We start from the raw sequence: 19,042 nt of genomic DNA, 5'->3' as shown, positions 1-19,042 counted from the left end.
AAGGCCCCAAGATGGCCCCAGACAGGAGACATTCATAAGTACCTTCCCTACCAGTCCCAGGAGGTCAGCACTCCCCCAGTGGTGCCACCAAGGCAGAGAGTCAGCCCACCTCTTCACCCCTAGATTTTCCAGTCACACAACAGCTCCAAGGCCACCATGTTCCCCAGTCATGGGGTCATGTTTCAAATCATCTGAAAGGCCTTGAAACCCCCATCCCAACCAGGGTGGCAATGAAGAGGCAGCTTTCTCCCATGCTGGGGTGGATGGAGCTCACAAGCACAGCTTTCTTCATACATGCCCTTCTCACTAGATCCCCTTTACTCCCATCTCTCAACTTTTATATTTTTAAAACCAGTGAGGAGCTCCAGAGTCACTGAACAGAGAGTAGGGGAAGAGGAGAAGGGAAGGCTTCTCTTGGCAGAAGAAAACCAACTCCTAAAGAAAGAGGAGCTGATGGAATCAGGAAAGCACCATCTCACAGCCCTCCTTGTAAAAGCGGATGCAGGCAGGGATCCTTGGTGGATGCTGAAATGAGATTGTGGGGGACAGGCTATTCACATAGTCTCAAATAATCACATTCTAGGTTATTTGTTAATTATAAAGTTAAAGAGGTACTGTCACAGTGGAGAAACCTGGCAGACATCACTTTAATCGAGTGATCAACCTGAACAGGACCAGCAATGGGATGCAACAACCCTCCTGAGCCCTCGGAAAACAGTGTGGAGAATACTATGGAATAGTACACAGACATAAAAAAAAAAATGAAATCATGTCCTTTGCAGCAACATGGGCGGAGCTGGAGGCCATTATCCTAAGTGAAATAGCTCAGAATCAGAAAATCAAATACCTCATGTTGTCACTTGTAAGGGGGAGCTAAAGAAGGGGTACACGAGGACATGAAGATGGAAATACTAGACACGGGGGACTCCAAAAGAGGGGAGGGTGGCAGGGAGATGAGTGTTAAGAAACTACCCATTGGGTACAATGTTCACTATTTGGGTGATCAGTTCACTAGAAGCCCAAAGCTCAGCATTATGTAATATACCCATGGAATAAACCTGCACATGTAACCCCGAATCTAAAATAGAATAAATAAAAAAAGTAACAGTCATGACAATAAATGTACTGCAGGATTCATGCCCTCTCCAAAAAAGCAAAACAAATAAATCCTATAAAGGACATTTTAGAAAATTTGAGTATGACTTGTATATTCTTGAATGTGATGATTGTGTTGTGGTCATATAGAAGAATGCCTTATTCTCAGGAGATACTGGAGAAAATATTTATGGGTGAAATGTCACAATGGCAGAGAACAAGAGAGGAAAAAATAAAGGCAAAATGTGGCACAATTTGGTAAATGTATTGGGTGTTTATTCTTTCACCATTTCTATAAGTTTTTAATTTCTCAAAATAAACAGCTAGGAGAAGAAAGAGCTATGGAACAAGTTCTCGCACACTTCATTTGAAAGTACAAATGGAGAACTGGCATCTCACTCTAAAATTTCATTTCAGTTGTGTCTTGGTGTCCGGCTGAAACTTCGATTATTATATTTTCCGGGGCTTATATATTCCTAAAAGTGTAAACATATGTAACAACAACAACCTCAAAATATTTGTGCAGGACAATTACAATTTGTAACATGTTTCCACTTATCTCATTTTGTCTTCACGACAATCTTGGAAATAGCTATTCTCCCAGTGTACAATGAAAAACCAAGAAGTTGAAAGTCTGAGCAACTCAGTCAAGTTTATATGCCTAAGACTAGCACCCTCATCTTTTGACTGCAGACCTCGTATTTTTTCAGGACACATATTAAATATTCAGGAGGGGGGTTAACAAAACCACTTACTCTCTTATTATTAATACTTCCTTTTGTACAGAGAGTAAGAGAGAGACTTGAGGGTATTTGTTTATCCCCGGCTGTCTGAGAATTTTCGATTAGCCTGACACAGGTGGCTCTGCTCACTGCATTCAATCAGCATGCCAGTAAACCCTCAGAGTGTGTTACTACTAAGTAATGTCAGTCTCCAAGTCCTCTGCATGTCCTTGAGGATCTGCTGCGGCAGATCGAGGAACTTACAGAAATGAATTCTCCTGAGATCCAGTCAACATCCCCTCAGAACATGGAATTAAATTTTGTCACAACTCCAAATATCTTTCAGAGAAATGACAACTCACAGAAGGAAGTGCACATGAGTCATAAACCCACAGCCCCAGAATACTAAGCAGCTGTTTTTCACCTGACAGCTGGGGTGAGCAGAAGCAGTCTCTGTTCTCCCTCTCCCTCTCTCTCTCTTTTTTTCTTAACTAAAAACAACTTAAGGGAAAAAGAAGAAGAGGAGAAAAGCACCCATTTGGAGATCGGCGAAGTCCACAAACTTGTTGTGAGAAGGTACAATAGTCCCCCAAACATTTGGCCCACCTCGTTTCTCCTTTTTCAACTTACTAATGATACAGATTGAATCTCTTCTGCCTTCAATGTTGAGTAAAGATGTCATGAAAGAAAAAAATGGTGGTGGGGGGGAGAGAAAATAGAGGAAGTAGTTAAATTGCATACCATGTAAGCATATCCTTCTTTAGAATCTTCCCTTCAAACCAGGACTTTATGGAATAAGGTTGGGAATCATTGATTTCCAAAGAAAGCAAAAAATAAAACACCAGATGAGTACAATTGTTTTTCTGGAGTATAGTTTTCTTTAAAGCCAGTTCTTTGTGTATTTTCTGCAGCCTTGGCAATTGTAACTTCTCAGTAGTTCTAGTAAAGGTAATTTCTCTAAAGCTCTTGTTCTTTCTATGGAACTCAGTTGGAAAAGATCATTTGTTAACCAGGGCTCTGTTCCTGATAGATGCATATCAGAATGATCCACAGTCAGAACTTTGTGGGCCTCTGTTAATGCCGGAAATTTTTCAACAGGCCTGGAGGATTCGCCGGCCTGAGGCAACATGTCAATGACTGAGAGTGGTGAACTCTGTAATGTGCCTTTATTGTATTACTTAAGATTATTCAGTTCTGCTCAAGAAAGTAAGTGAAACAAAGAAAGAGGATAAATGAAACTGGGTGGAGATGCAAGTAGCTTGTCAGACATAGGCAGAATTTATAGGATGAGCATGGTAAAACTAAGTGGATTAGTAACCCCTGAGTCATAGTAGCCGTCAACAAAGTAGAGAGTGTGCATGCTGAACACAGATAGGAGGGAGGAATGGAAAGAGGTGATGTTGACAACATATCCATATGCATATGACACCAAACAGTTGAAATATACTAAATATAAATACATAAAATACGAGAACTTAAGTGAAGTCTTCAGTCAGTCACCTCTAGGATAACCTGGTAGTAGACTTGGAGACTACAATTGCATCAAGGTAATTTCCTGCATAAAAAATTTACAGCAGTACTATGCAAACCATAACAATAACAAAAATGGTAGCTCTAAATTTTGCATAGTTACTAGGCAACATGCTAAGAATTCTGTAGATATTATCTCAAATAATCCTCGCCATAACCCTATAGAGCAAATATTATTACCTACATTCTACAGATAAGAAAACTGAGGACAAGAGAAGTTCAATAACTTGCCTAAGATCAACTGGCTCATAACAAAAAGAGGATTTGAACTGAGGTCTGACTCTTAAAGCCATACCCTTTCTATTTTGGAGGAGGCCGAGTTATTTCCAAGTCCCTTCCCCACTGCCCACCATTTCCTTCTGTTAGACCTTATTTGGTCATCCTAACTAAAATCTATCCCTATAACCTCCTAGCCCCCTCCCAGGATTAATTTGTTTCTCCATTCTATTATCACCGTCTAATGTAACTTTCTCACTAACTTCTTGTCTGTCTCCCCAACAAGAAATGTGATTTTTCTAAGGATAGGATTTTCATTTGATTATTAACTTCTGCTTCTCCAAGTGCCCAGAACAGTGCTTGAATAGTAAGTATTCAGTGACTATCAACTGAATGAATGAGTAATCCTATTATTGAGTTGTTTTTTTTTTCTTCTAGAGACATCTTTGAAAATAAAGTCACAGGCACAAGATTACCTTTCAGGCTGAATAGATTAACCCTGGAAAATTTATGATTAGGGGCATAAAGAGTTTCAGAGCAAAATTTTAGGAGAAAAAAATAGGCTATAAGAAAATTACACTGCCAACTCCACAGCTTGAATCTTACAGGACTTCACCAGATCCTCTGCAGTCCTGCAGCTTGGCTATCTCCATTAGATTTTCATCATATTATAATTTCAGGGCCTTGGACTTCTCCTATGATTATCTCTGAGAAGAGATCCAGAGAAAGGAGAGTTTTACATGCCTTACCTAGGGCATTCTAGAAATGGGGCTTACGTTTGTGTGCCCCAGCTGTGGGTGAGGGGCTGTAACCACATTATTAACTCATTCAGATGGTGCTTTATGTTTCCTCTGTTTTCAGGTGAGGAAAGTGAGCCTCTGTGAGGACAGTAGCTTGTCCCGAGTATACAGTCTGATAGGTAGCAAAGCCAGAATTTGAAGTTGTGTCTGTCTAATGCCCTAGTCCACTCTGCAGAAATATTGTTCCAGTGAGGAGGTCCACCATGAACAGAAACATGGAATTTTCTAAACAGATGAACTGGAGACGGAAAGAACTGAAGTGAACCCAGCTGTCGCCCATTGTTATATTTCTTATGATGGATGAAATAAATTTGTCTTTTTGTGACACAATTTTTTTGGTCTGTAAAGGATAAAACATCAGCTAAATAGGCCTGAAGTATCAGGAAAAGTTTTGATGAATTTGCAGTTAAAATGGAAACAAAACTGCATTTTAAAATTGAAACACTTTTTTTTTTTTTTTTTTCTTGTGCCACAAGCTTGGCTGGGTTTGGCTCATCTTCTTGGATATGAAAATCATTTTCTCCAAATTAATTTCTTGAAAACTCAACTGTCCCAGCCTTTCAAGCCGGGAGTTAAATTTATCCGATGTACACCAGAGGCCTTGGGAACATCCTGGCCAAGGTAATAAATGAAATGCATTAAATAATCTTAATTGATATAGTAATACTCAGGGGACAACTGTATTGCCAAAGAATTGTCCCTTTATTCATTTCTGCTCATTTAGATATCAATCACACTTCTAAAGAGAGATGCAGCACATCTGGATGCTACTGCGATTGCAGATGAGAAGCAGCATGTAAGTGTCCTGGGGCTGTTTGGCAACAACCTGTCAACATCTCCTTGACATATGTTGAACCAGGTACTAGAATGTTTATAGAGGTTAGGAAACCAAGATAGGTTTTCAAGTAGAGGAAAATGAAGTTAGAGCCACTCAACTTTGGAGCTTTATTCATTCAATCACTCTAACACTTGTTCAGTCCTTCATCCATCCAACCAATAAATATTTATTGAGCACCTACTATGTGCCTGAGGCTCTGTTAGACTGGGAATATAGTTTATGAGCCTGTGTGGTCAAGTACAGTAGCTAAATAGCCACATGTGGGCTATTGAACACTTGAAATGTGGCTGATCCTAATTAAAATTGTCTGCTGAGCAGTTGAAATGTGTTGCTCCAAATTAGGGTGTACACAACTGATTGTACAAAGACTTAGTAGGGAAAAAAAAGAATGTAATATATGCCATTAGGAACTTTTGGATACTCATGGATCGTGTTGAAGTGATAAGTTTTGATATATCACATTAAATAAAATATAATAAATAACCTCACCTGTCTCTTTTTACTTTTTTTTTTTTTACTTTAAGTTCAGAAATGCCACGTGCAGGACGTACAGGTTTGTTACATAGGTATACATGTGCCATGGTGGTTTGCTGCACCCATCAACCCCTCATCTAGGCTTTATGCCCCACATGCATTAGGTATTTGTCCTAACACTCTCTCTCCCCTTGCCCCCGACCCCCCGACAGGCCCCGTTATGTGTTGTTCCCCTCCCTTTTTACTTTTTTAATGTAGCTAATAGAAAATTTGAATTATATATATGTGGCTTGCATTATATTTCTATTGGACAGTGCTGTAATATTTGCAGAAGATTTCTTCCTTCTATATCATGTTTTTTCGGATAGCTTGAAGGTAACTTTCAGGGAAGATAATAAAAGATAGAGGTGGAAGGGCTGATCTATTGTGGGGCAAATGATGTTTCTAGGTTTTAGGTGGTTAATTTTTGTTTTGAAAACTTTTTACTTTGGAAGTTATATATCTAGGTCCAGTATTTTGGAACTGTCAAAATGTAGAAAATTTGGGATACTGCAATGTTTTTTGCTTTCTGGCATGTTCTGAGTTGTCATTGGATATCCTGAATCCCTGAATATCCATAGATGGCTACTTTCACATGGACCACACTAAAAAAGATGGCTTAGAAAGATGTAAATACTTATGGAATGGGTTATTTGACAAGATGATACTATGGGAATAAGTGAAGCTAACTTTGGTCTTGCTTCTCTTATTTGAAATTAAGACATATGGGCTGCTTTATGTCTGCACTGATCTGCTAGCAGGAAAAAATAAATAACTGGAACTGTAATCAGTATGGAAATAATATTTAATGACTCAGGAATTCTGTAAGAATAATGAGTTTTGGCAAAAAGCTCTATGTGAAAAGTAAGGACCCAATTCCAAGTGTTTTTAAAATCAAATACTAACTAAAATTTAATTTAATTTAAAAATCATATTCTCAGATCAACAAGTTAGTGTGTGCCCTCTTTTTGCTTTTGTCTACAAGGGGTACAGGCTTACATTCTCCTTTCATGACCACAGTTAGGCTCAATCTCTTCTTCCTGGAGCAGTGAGAATAGTATAGGTAGAGACATTAGCCTGGTGTTTGGGAATGACAGAAAATCAAACAAACAAACAAACAAAAAACTCCTCATACAGGTCCTTGGACACACAAATGCTCTGTGTCCATCCATGTCCACACTGACTCTATTGCCTGAACTTTTTCTTGTCTAATGAGTTGGAGAGAAGATTTTGAAATACATATTAGGGATTTGTGGAAGTGAGAGAATTAAGGATATGAGCTTCATAGAGCATAAAAAACTGTCAGTGACTCTACTGGCAGGAACACAGACCCATAAGAAGGAAGAAATGGGATGTGGGGCTGATTTTTTTCTAGGACTGGAAAACATGCCATTGTTGCCAGATATTGTAGCAGAGACAGATGGCATGACAGATGCTGTGAAAGAAAAATGACTTACTACTAGGTGAACCAGAAAAAATAAACAAGAGGGACAGAGGAAAAAGTACACAAGCTCCCCTCTTTTGTCAGGAACATCTTCCCATAGCCTGAAAATGTCTAACTGTATTCCATGGAATTGCAGATTGCGAATGAAGTGTCTCACCCCTTTCTCCACTGATTGCACCTTTGGAATGTACAGCCATTCTTTTGAGAGGACTCACTTTTTGTCTATTGATTTTCTAAGAAATAAGGGAAGGAAACAACTAATTGGATATATGATGCCAATATATTATAAAGATGCTGCAGTTAATCTTTTTCTGGCTCAAATGGTTGCTATACGATATGTAGAAACTGGCTGAAACTCATCTTGGTTTATTTTTAAAATGTTCCCGATTAACATCATTTCATGGTAGAAATCATGTGAATGCAATTGGCATTTTAATAATGTTTAAATGGAAGTTGTTTAAAACGTGTCTTAGTGATGCTCATTGTGGGCACACACATGACCCTTGACATTTGCATAGTTTATGACTGGAGACTCTCAGTGTCTCCAAGTTCTTGAACACCACTCTACTCAGTAATCAGTGACAAGTAAGAGCAAGCACTGAGTTGGGCTGAACTCATTTGAAAGTGCTATGTCCCCTGTGTTTAAAAGAGATGCCTCAGCAAAATTATGTCAGCATGTGTTGTGACTCCATGGAGTTGACAAATAATAGCTGAAATCAATAAAAATGATTTACAAATGCTAAGGGTCTAAAGTATTAATACATGTAGATTTAATATATAAATACGCAACAATATATACTTGGCAACCACTGTTTTGTCACTTAAACAGAAATGGATGCTAGTGAGCCTAAAATAGCCAATGTGAGTTGCTGAAACAAGAAAAAAGTAATATCATTTGATATTAAGGATTTTTCTGCCACTACCAAAAAATAAAAAGGTTGGACAACTATCTAGTGATGATTTTTTTCACCACATTTGAAAAATAAATTGAATAATTAATTAAAGCCAATAGAATATCATTAACTAACAGAGTTACTGTAGTGTTTTCAAGGGTAATTTGATTATAAATAACATTTGCCTTCTGTCATGTTTTTAGAAACACTGATAGTCTTCCTAAGGTATACCCCCCATTGTACATGTACAGCTTTATTCCCATACATACACAGTATGATTTACAAAATTGTTGCAAAGGTGACTCTCAACAACATGGAATCCAGAACTAACACAGGCACCTTATTTTTCCCCCATTTTTAGGGTGCCAGATGTACCCAAGTCCACCTGACAGTCCTGTCTCTTTATTTCCTATTGCTTCTTTATTTCCCAGATCAGTACCTTCCCCTGGCACAGTAAAGTAGAAAAGATTATATGTATAGATGTGTTCCCAGAGACTTACATCAAACTCTGATTGTTCCAGTAGACCCACCTTGGAACAAATGAGTGTATTAAGTTTGAGGATAAACATTTTCTGAAAGCTAGGAAAAACTCACACGAATGCTATTTCAATCTGGAACAAGTCCTGCATGAGGAGCTGCCTGTGGAATGACCCTGCTAGGTCCTCCCAGAAGAATAAGCCTCAAAACTTGATTGGCCTGCTTGGGTGAGTCTCCTCTTGCTGGTGAGGGGAAGCAGGCTACATTCCAGCATGAGGTGGTTGATTGCTGCTGTGCTACAATTGCCATGTGCCTTGACCTTATCAACAAGTGGCAAATCTCCATTGTTTGACACTCTTCATTATGCTTCTGAACTTGGAAAATGACTCATGATAAAATAGCTTCCCATTCCGCTTTGTGGAATTGTATATAAGAAACTACTCGGGGAAAATGTAAATTTTCTCTGATTCCCACAGAGGCTAAACAATGTTGTGAACTCCACCAGACAGCAGCAATTATTTTTTAAAACACTTTGAAGATTTCTTTTAATAAATTTCAACATATTATAAATATTGATACAAGAGACATCATTATCTTGTTGGTGTCACATAGTTTGACTCCTAATTGAGGATTTCCTCCTTCTTCTATAAATGTAATGCAAATTATGTTTTCTGTTTGAGAGACTCCTACAATATATTCCTAAAATAAAAGGCAGACGTAAGATGGGAAAAAAAAATCCTTAAAAATATTAGATGTTCTGCTATCTTCTACATGGTATAGTTGCAAAGAACACTGTCTAAAAGAGGAAAATAGTCACTAGGCACCTAAAATGTGAAGCAATTCCAGTCTTTCATAGACCTCACTAAATGGCATTTTACTTGACACTTTTGCAGACTAAATAACTTTAGTGCTCTGTTTTAATGTGTCATTAAGAATTGTATGACTGGAACATTTCTACACTGCTGGTGGGAATGTAAACTAGTACAGCCACTATGGAAAACAGTGTGGATATTCCTTAAAGAACTAAAAGTAGAACTACCATTTGATGCAGCAACCCCACTACTGGGTATCTACCCAGAGGAAAAGAAGTCATTATTTGAAAAAGATACTTGCACATGCGTGTTTACAGCAGCACAATTCACAATTGCAAAAATTGTGGAACCCACTCAAATGCTCATCAATCAATGAGCGGATAAAGAAACTGTGAGATATATATATATATATGATGGAATACTACTCAGCCATAAAAAGGAATGAATTAACAGCATTTGCAGTGACCTGGATGATACTGGAGACTATTATTCTAAGTGAAGTAACCCAGGAATGGAAAACCAAACATTGTATGTTCTCACTGATATGTGAGAACTAAGCTATGAGTACACAAAGGTATAAGCATGCTACAGTGGACTTTGGGGACTTGGGGGGAAAAGTGGAAGAGAGGCGAGGGATAAAAGACTACAAATATGGAGCAGTGTATTCTGCTCGAGTGATAAGTGCACCAAAATCTTACAAATCACCACTAAAGCACTTACTCATGTAACCAACTACCACCTGTACCCCAATAACTTATGGAAAAATAAGATAAAAAATAAAAAAGAGTTGTATGACATCATATTATCCTTGCAATAAATACTTCTTATGCTTATGATTTGCTTTATCAAACACCTAATCTTTGCTTTGACAAAAAATATGCAGTTTTATGTCATTTCCATGGAAAATTTCCAACACTGATACTGTTTATAATAAACTCCTAATTTTACCCAGATTCAAGAAAGAAGAAAACTGTAGGAGAAAGTTAGATATAAGAATATATATATTTTACATTTCTCTGTAGTTGAGAATGAGATAAATGGCAAGGAAAATAATTTCCATAACTTTTTTATGGTCAGAAATACAACCTAGAAAAATTTATAATATGTCAATCATTTATACTTTCCCATTACTACAACCCTTCTATAACCCTATAACAAGAATCACTCTTTACAGAATCTGGTTTTATTACAAGATCCTGCCTTTTGAATCATCAAGGACAAAGTTATCTTCAGTGTAATCTCATGTGAATCAAACTATTCTAATTATTTTAAAAGTGGTAATCCATATCATATTGTTCAAATAACCAGAATATTCATTTTTGCTCTTTTTCTCAAATATCTTCATTCTCAGTCACCTCAGGTAAGTGATAATCCATGTGATTTTAAACTTCAGTTAACTGGAACATTCTTTTCAATTCATCCTCATCCTCTCAAACTATCTTCTGCCTCAAACATCCTAGCAAGTTCTGTAAATAAATATAAATTGAAGAAAATCTGGTTTTAGAAACATTCTGAAAGCTTCCACAGGAAGAAGCTTAAACTGTGGTCCTCAAACAGTTATAACAGAAAGGTGATAAAATGTTGCAGCTCCTTGAGAATCAACAATCAAACTGCAATGAAATCTTATTTTGAAGAAGTCACTGCTGTGGAATCCCTGCTGGCGGCACCACTGAGCGTTGCTACTACAGACTGGAAACTAATCAGACTTAGAGCCATTATAAAATAGGAAGATCCTCAAAGGATTTACTGTGAAATGATGATGGCTAAGTTATAAAGCCCCTTTCCAATTAACTTTATTGTTTTAGTTGATGAAATCACGAAAGTGAAATGAACCTGGAAAAGGTGAGCACTGTAACCAGCGGGCACCACAAACCCAATGTCTTCAACTGCTTTAAAATAAGAAGATGCAGCAGGCAGAGCATTGGTTTTGGGAGTAAATGCTGAGGCCAAAAGGCATCAGTCAGAAATATTTTTGTTTTCCACATTCAGTTCGATCAGTCTCAATACAATTCATTTCCTACTGTGAGCAGACTAAGTCCTCAAACTGAATCAAGAATTCTAGAGTATTTTATTAAAGTTCTTAACTTACCTTCCATGGGAGTGTTACTGTCTGGTCGATTAGCAAAGACCACATCCACATACTCCAGCTGCAGCCTCTGGAGGGAGCCCTTCAATCCTGGGAGCAGAAGCAGGAAACAAACCCCAAAATCTAAATATGAGCAGTATTCAAAGAGTTGAAGTTTGGTTTCTTTCAATAATTTACTTTAAAAAAATAGAATTGGAATAGTTTCAAAAATGCTTTGAATACAATGATTGTTAATTGACCCTAGAACGTTTTAAAATTACATCAAAGGCTGACTTCCCCCAACAAGAAAAGTCTTAGAACTTTTTCAGGAATATTATCACTCTCCCAGGAAAATTTATACTTAGGAACAACCTTCACAGTGACTTGTATGCGGCAATATCCAGAAGCAAAATTTAGAATAAAAAGCAGCTTCTTTCCAACAGTTAGTGTTTTTCTTCTTGAACAATGCAAATTAATGTTAATGTTTTGGATCACTTAATAGGCTTATAGTGAGCCAGAGATACATTTATTACACATAAAACTCATTAGAATGGTTTAAATCAGAAACAAATGACTGCCCCAACCCCATCTTAATGTAAATGTTGGTTTTAATAGTAATATAAAGGGGTTAGCAAATGAAGCCTTTGCTCATCATTTTACTAATTGGAACAAAGTTTAAGGAACACGAAATATAGCCGAGCTCTACCATTTCTACTATTCTATTTTCTTTTAGGAGAAGAAACAAAAACACTAGAAGCTATAAAGACTGAAGAGGTAATATAAAGGAGAGAATAAGAACTTGAAAAGGGAGTCAGGAACCAACAGCCTATGTTTCAGCCCTAACCATTTGGTCACATTTCTATGAATACTCAGAAAAAAAATTAATTTTACTAAAATTAATACTTCCCTGAAATAGAACATATTGTAGACAATATTATGCAACCAAAAGGATGACAGTGTTTGAGAATCATGTTATCCCACTTCCATGGGGCACAGCATTTAGCATTCTCTTATTAGCCTCTTTAATTCCTCAGGGAGACCAGAGGCTTTACTCTCTTTATTATAGACATAAAATTAATTGCATGTTAAATGAGGCTCTTATAAATTTAAATTTGGTTCATTTAAATTTGATTTTTCATACTGGTTTATCAGTCAGCCACAATTAGTTTTCTGACAGGAAAATGGAGTGCTTGAATATTGTTCCGGAAATATTTTCCATCCATTGAGAAAGGACTGTCTGTGATGGCAGCTTGTTAAAAGCTTTGATGAAGAGATTAGGGCAGACAGATGTTATGAAGTCTAATGCCTGCTCTTATAAACCTTCCGTGATGCTCAGGCACAGGGTATCACCAGCTATTTCAAGAAACAGTGTGAAATTAAATTAACGTGAAAAAATATCATGATATGAGCCACTTTTGGGAACAGTTGTATGCAGGGAGGAGGTAAGGAAAGGACAGGAATACTAAGTAAACAAATAACAGGATATCACAAGGTTTGAAAGGTTGGAAATTTGGACCCTAGCATGCTTGACCCCACTTGGGTTCTTTGACCTTTTTTTTGAGACTCAATTCTCTAGTCTGCAGTGGGCCAATACTGCACAATACTGACACCTTCAGAATTGCTGTTCCTGGGAGAGCTGTGTAACACAGTCTACAGAACCAGAATGTGAAATTATACCATGGTGTTCACATCTGGAAAGTTCCAGGGGGAAGACAGCAAAAGACCAAATGCCAAAAAATTTTCACGAGACCCCCTGTTTTGGAGAGGGACATTTAATGACAGTTCTGGCCTATGCTTGGCAGAAAAAATAAGTATCTTGTTTTCTGACAATGGCCCTCTCTCCCCGTTCTCTTCTAAATAGCTCAATGTGGGCTGAGAGTAACTAGCAGAAGAGGCTACAAATAACTTGGCACTGTTACAGCAGTGTGATGAGGCATGTCACAGACAGGTGTGACTTTTGTCATTTATTATTCCATCCCATGAGCATGTATTGAGTCCCAATTTCATCCTGAGACTGTGCCAGGCTCTCAGGGTTTAAAGATGCACAGACACAGTCTTCATCCCAAGGAGCTCTAACAGTGCATATTGAGAGCATCTATTGGCACAGGTTCGTTGTTCAAGGTGGTCAGCCTCATGGTATTTGGTCATTCCCACCTCTTTAACTCTTTCTCTGAAAAGCACTCTTTCTTGATATTTGGCAAGAAATTCAAGTATCTGAGGCCAGTGATCCCTCCTCTGACTTTGAAGTGGAATGAAAGGAAATTGTCCCTCCAAAGGACACTATCCACTCACTTTACAAATCTCAATCACATAAAGGCTTGTAATCCATGGTATGAACTTTGGATTCTGTGTGAGATTTAAAGACACTGGTAGGGGAAGTTCCAGTGAGGAAGAGATTAAGCAGGGGAAATAATATGATCAGATTTCCATTTTGAACCGATGGCTCCACCTGCAGAGAGGGACCTGAAGGTGCAAGAGTGAAGGCAGGCACAGCCACTGCAGCCCATCCAGCTCAGACAAAGTTAGTGAGAGGTGTATACATTTGGGACAAGTGGTATAAGTAGAAATACACAGACTTGCTGGTGTGCTGCATATAGGGTGTGGAGGTTAGAGTAAACAAGAATGACTCCTAGATTTTGGGCCTGAGAAATGAAGTGACTGTTACTAAATGGGGCAGTCAGGGGGAAAGCTAACTGGAGGTGGTCAGGGAGCCAAGTTTAGTCTAAGCAGCACCTCAGTCACTACATGGAGCTCTTGGCAGCTGGATAGACCAGTCTGGCGTTCAGAGGAGGTGAGGCACAGGGTCTGGGATTCAGAGTACTGATGTGGGTTGTCCTGAATGACCCTGTGATATCCCTTAGCCGCTCTGAGCCTCAGTTTCCTCATCTGTCCAAGGACGAAATGGTGCTAGCTGATCTTCCTGCTTTGGTCTTTCACGTGACTGCAAACCAAACCAGGTATTCCTGCTTTTTCATTAAGATATGTTTCATGAGTATCTCCTTCAGAGTCATTTACGTTTAGTTTCAAAAAAACAAGTCATCGTGTTCTATCTCCATTTAGCAAATGTTTGTTGAGCACTGGCTTAGGGCCAGGTATTGTTTTAAGTTTAAGTAGACACACAAAAATGCATTAACCTTGGCTCCAGAAGGGCAGCTGGGCAGCTAATCTTAACCTAAGGAGTTAAGTGCTCCAGTGCAGTAAATGCGCTCTCTGAAGGCAATTTGACCTTAGCCTGTCCCTCTGCACTAACCCAGCATCTGTGGGAGGGGAAAACAGGAGAAACAGCAGAAATGCTCCCTGACCTTGAGGAGATAATTAGAAGCAAACCGGCAATTTCTCAAAAGTTCACAGGAAAATAAATTACTTAAAGAAAATAGTTTTCAAGTGACTACATAAAAAAAAAAAAAAAAAATCTAAGTCCATTTTTCTTTTAGGTTCCAAAGTTTAACAAGAACCATAATGTTTAGAAGGTAACCTTAATTCAATTTAAGCATATTTCACAGGTTTCTAAAGAAATATGTTTATTCCAGACAGTCAGCAGATTGGCATAGTTAGAGGTGGATGGGCTGTTCAGTGTTGCAGGTTTAACTGTGTGGAAGCAAGGAAATCAGTAGTTTGGAGATTCTGCAAGGGTTCTATTTAAGCATGCTGTGTCGTCACCTTTTACACCTACCACGCACTTGCTTTTCTATCTAGCTTGCAAAAAAAGTTGCCTTAAATAATATACATTGTTTATATAATTTCTAGTTTTTTCTCAGCAGACCTATCGTCATAATTTGAGACATCTGCTTCTTTTTCAAAGGCTGAGTTGTATCGGAATCATATTCAGCATGTGGCTTTGCCTCCTGTTATGAAATGTGGTTATCCTCGATGGGTAATGTACGTTTACATGAATGTAGTACACTGAAAAAAAATCCTGTGGCAAATCCATTTGTTCAGAAATGTATTCTTTAATTGAAAAATCATAGACTGTCTTTTTCTTTTAAAGTTCATAGAGTTTAACATTTGTTATTAATTTAAAAGTTTCAAGCAGAGCTTTCTCAGATTATTTTCCTCTCCTACTCCAAAAACAATGGCAGTGGGTTTGAGTTTTGAATTGCATAACAAAACTGTTTATCTGAAAGGCAAATGTAGAGTCAGACACAGATTTTGGCTTTGGAATACACAAGAGATTTACTTATTCTTACTCAGTGACCTACCAAACTATTTCTTTTCCTTTACATTAGGCTCTAAAGGAATGTGTTTTATTTTATTTTTATTTATTTATTTATTTTTTCTGTAGAGACAAGGGTCTCACTATGATGACCAGGCTGGTTTCAAGCTCCTGGCCTCAAGCCATCCTCCCATGTCAGCCTCCTAAATCGTTGGGATTACAGGCATAAGCCACCATGCCGAGCCAGCACCAAAGGAATCTGCTCTGCTCCATTCCAACATTGGCTCAAATTGGGGTTTAACAAATGTTTGTGGAATGGCTGAATGAGTAAATTGGATTTTAGAACCTGAGGGGACTTTGGGATTCTAAATGAGTGTAATCAATCTACTAGTGAAATTTCTTCCTCCTCCTTGTGAATCTAAGGAGAGCATTACACCTAAGCAGATCTAAGTCAAGAACTTTGGGCTCATTAAAAAGGCCTTTCAATATGAATTCTTTCAAACCCACATTATGCACAAGTCAAGCTCATCGTATACTCTGTAAACTAATTCAGGGGGCTCAGGTCAGCCAGCACAGAAGTGGCCTGAAGTCTGTATCAATTTGAACTTTCTGTCTTATCCTCTAATAGTACTTCTCAAATTTAATTTGTATACAAATCTCCAATGGCGAATGAGGTCACCTTCATTACAGAACCAAGTACCAATGAAATCCAAGGATAATGACTTGTAAACTCTTTTAAACTTTATTTTGGGTCTCATCTCATGTCCTTGCTTTTCTGCAAAATTCACTCAATTCCCTAATTTCAGACTGCCTAGAAAATACTTTGAGCTAATTCTCTTGTAATCAAAAAGCTTCATCTTTGGCAGAAACTATGGACTGTAAAATAACACCACCAACAACAACATAATAACAAATGATCTCAATTCTTCTTCCATCTCAAAAGTTTGAAATTTTGTGTTAAAGTTTGAATCTGGGTCAGCTTGAATTTCAGCTGAACTGGTTTATCCATCCTCAGAGATTAGTTCCTAAGAGAATTCCTGACTTATTTAAAGGTGGAGGGAATTTAAGGTATTTCTATTATGTCATATGAGGCTTGAAAAAATGCTTATTTGCGGGCAGATCACCTGAGGTCAGGAATTTGAGACCAGTCTGGCCAACATGGTGAAACCCCATCTCTACTGAAAATACAAAAAAATTAGCTGGGCATGGTGGCGCATGCCTGTAATCCCAGCTACCTGGGAGGCTGAGGCAGGAGAATCACCTGAACCCTGGAGGCGGAGGTTGCAGTGAGCCGAGATCGTGCCACTGCACTCCAGACTGGGTGGCAGAGTAAGACTCTGTCTCAAAAAAAAAAAAAAAAAGTAAAGAAAGAAAGAAGAAAGAACCCTGAAATTATGTACACACGCTGGTAAATATTAAAGCCATGGAGATTCAGTGAGGAGCATAGTAGCATACCTTCTCCTTTCTTTTTCTCTTCGATTTTATATTTCTTTGTTAATTGCCAGTGTCAACCATTTTCTGAATCTCTCTTTTTTAATTAATTAGATTCAAAAGAAAAGAACAAAATACAAGAACTTTTCTGGCAGCAAACTGCTGCCCTGTTCATTCAGCGTGGTTTTGTAAGCTGACTTGGTTATTTGTCACTGACAAACTCCATGGAAGAGAACACAAGTCATGAGGGCAAATGCTGGAGTAGGAATGCTAGGGCAGTAACAGTTTTGAGAGGCAGGTTAGCTTTGACTTTACAATGTCAAATGGGACACTAAGGCCTGAGAAGGGATACTGTTTGGGTGAGGAATCTGGAGGTTTTTCTGAGGGCTAGAAGTTTGTCATTTATTGTGGCTGTTTCAGAATGTCACTACTTAGTAGTATCCTTATCCACGGAATGAAGACTAGCAGTTGTACTTATAAGGACAAGGATGATGACAAAAATAACATGTATTAAGTGCTTATTATGTGACAGACACTGTGCTCAATGTGAATTATATAATTTTTATCCCCATATAGTAACCCTTATATTTATAGTCTATAGTTAAGGAGACAGAGGTTAGGTAGGTTAAGGAACTTGCACAAAGTCACTAGCTCATAAATGACAGAGTTGGAACTTGTACAAATGTCTGTCTGACTTCAAAGCACATATGCTTAAAATTATATTTAAAGATAGTCATTGAGAGATACCAAACCTATATAAAGACTTTGGAGACAATGGGGTGATGTAATTATTATGGTATATATCTATGTACACACACACAAACATGCACACACATATGGTTCACACTGGCAATCAAGAAAGAATACATATATACATATATATATATATACATTTTGAGATCTGGCTTCAAAAGTCTTCACTTTAAATTCAGTGATTGAATACTGAAACTACTTTTTTTCTGTTGCAAGTCTAAGATATTTCAATGTAGTTTTGTTTATAGGTCAATAAAGATCATCAGCTTCCAAGTTGGAATAAAAATACTCGAATGAAACATTATCTCTTGGGTTCATGGAGAGAAAAAAGTTCACAATGAAATGACAGCCTGGGAGAAAATATTTGCAATACATATAACCAAGCAAACAGTGAACATCACTAGTATACAAAGAGTTCCTGCAAATTATTATGACCAAGACAAACAAATCAAAAGAAAAACAGCCTGACAACATGAAGAGTGAATTTCCAGAAAAAGAAGAACAAAATTATTAAAAGAAGCTGAAACTCATCAATAAATAAATATATACATAAGGAGACCAATAAGACCAACTCATCTAACAGGATGGCATATTCCTTTTAGAAAGTAATTTTGTGTTAAAATTCGTATAATTCTTTGACTTAGAAATGCCACTCTGGAATCTACCCCATTTACCTAAGGATGGTCACTTGTATAATTCTTTATGACGCTAAAAACTGAAAATAATCTGTAAGTTGTATATTTTAATTGAGAAAAAATCAAGCTTAAGTTAATATTTGTAGCCTGGTTCTACTGTTTATATATATATTTAAAATATAAGCAAGTGTTTGGATGGATGGATAGATAGATAAGTCAGTACAACCATAGAGAAAAGGTGAAGAAGATATATACAGATTGGCAGACTCTGGGATGGGATGAGACTGGATGAGCAAATGGAGAAGCTGGCTTCTTTATCTATTTTTATTTTTGAAGTGGTGAGATTAGAGCACATTTTACATTTCTGGTGATGTTAGTATTTCATAAATGAAATTATTTTTTAAAAAGGAGAAAAATCACTTGTTTCAATGATCAATCATGAACCTAAAGCTACAAAATTCTTGGATTTATTTTGAAATACAGATAGTTCACAACTTACAATGGCTTGACTCAGGGTTTTTCAACTTTATGATGTTGTAGAAGTGATATGCATTTAGTAGAAACTGTACATCGAGTTTCCATACAACATTCTGTTTTTCACTTTCAGAACAGTATTCAATAAATTATTAATACATATGACATTTAATTTATTATAAAATAGGCCT

General features: G+C 37.5%; 1 protein-coding gene across 6 annotated transcripts in view; it reads right to left on the bottom strand.

Moving 5' to 3' along the window:
- The window catches only part of KCNAB1 (potassium channel, voltage gated subfamily A regulatory beta subunit 1), a 411,274-nt gene that overhangs the window by 51,946 nt on the left and 340,286 nt on the right, over nucleotides 1-19,042 (bottom strand). For 4 of the 6 annotated variants that reach the window (XM_011959007.1, XM_011959008.1, XM_011959009.1 and 1 more), the window contains one exon: nucleotides 11,430-11,516. The exons of the other annotated variants lie outside the window; for them this stretch is intronic. In XM_011959007.1, the coding sequence (XP_011814397.1) occupies nucleotides 11,430-11,516 (87 nt within the window). The remainder of the gene's footprint in view (nucleotides 1-11,429; nucleotides 11,517-19,042) is intronic. 6 annotated transcript variants of the gene reach the window in all.

Source organism: Colobus angolensis, unplaced genomic scaffold (genome assembly GCF_000951035.1).
Source record: "Colobus angolensis palliatus isolate OR3802 unplaced genomic scaffold, Cang.pa_1.0 Scaffold48, whole genome shotgun sequence".
NCBI classification, from domain to species: Eukaryota; Metazoa; Chordata; class Mammalia; order Primates; family Cercopithecidae; genus Colobus; species Colobus angolensis.
This window is presented reverse-complemented; position numbering and strand designations above follow the sequence as displayed.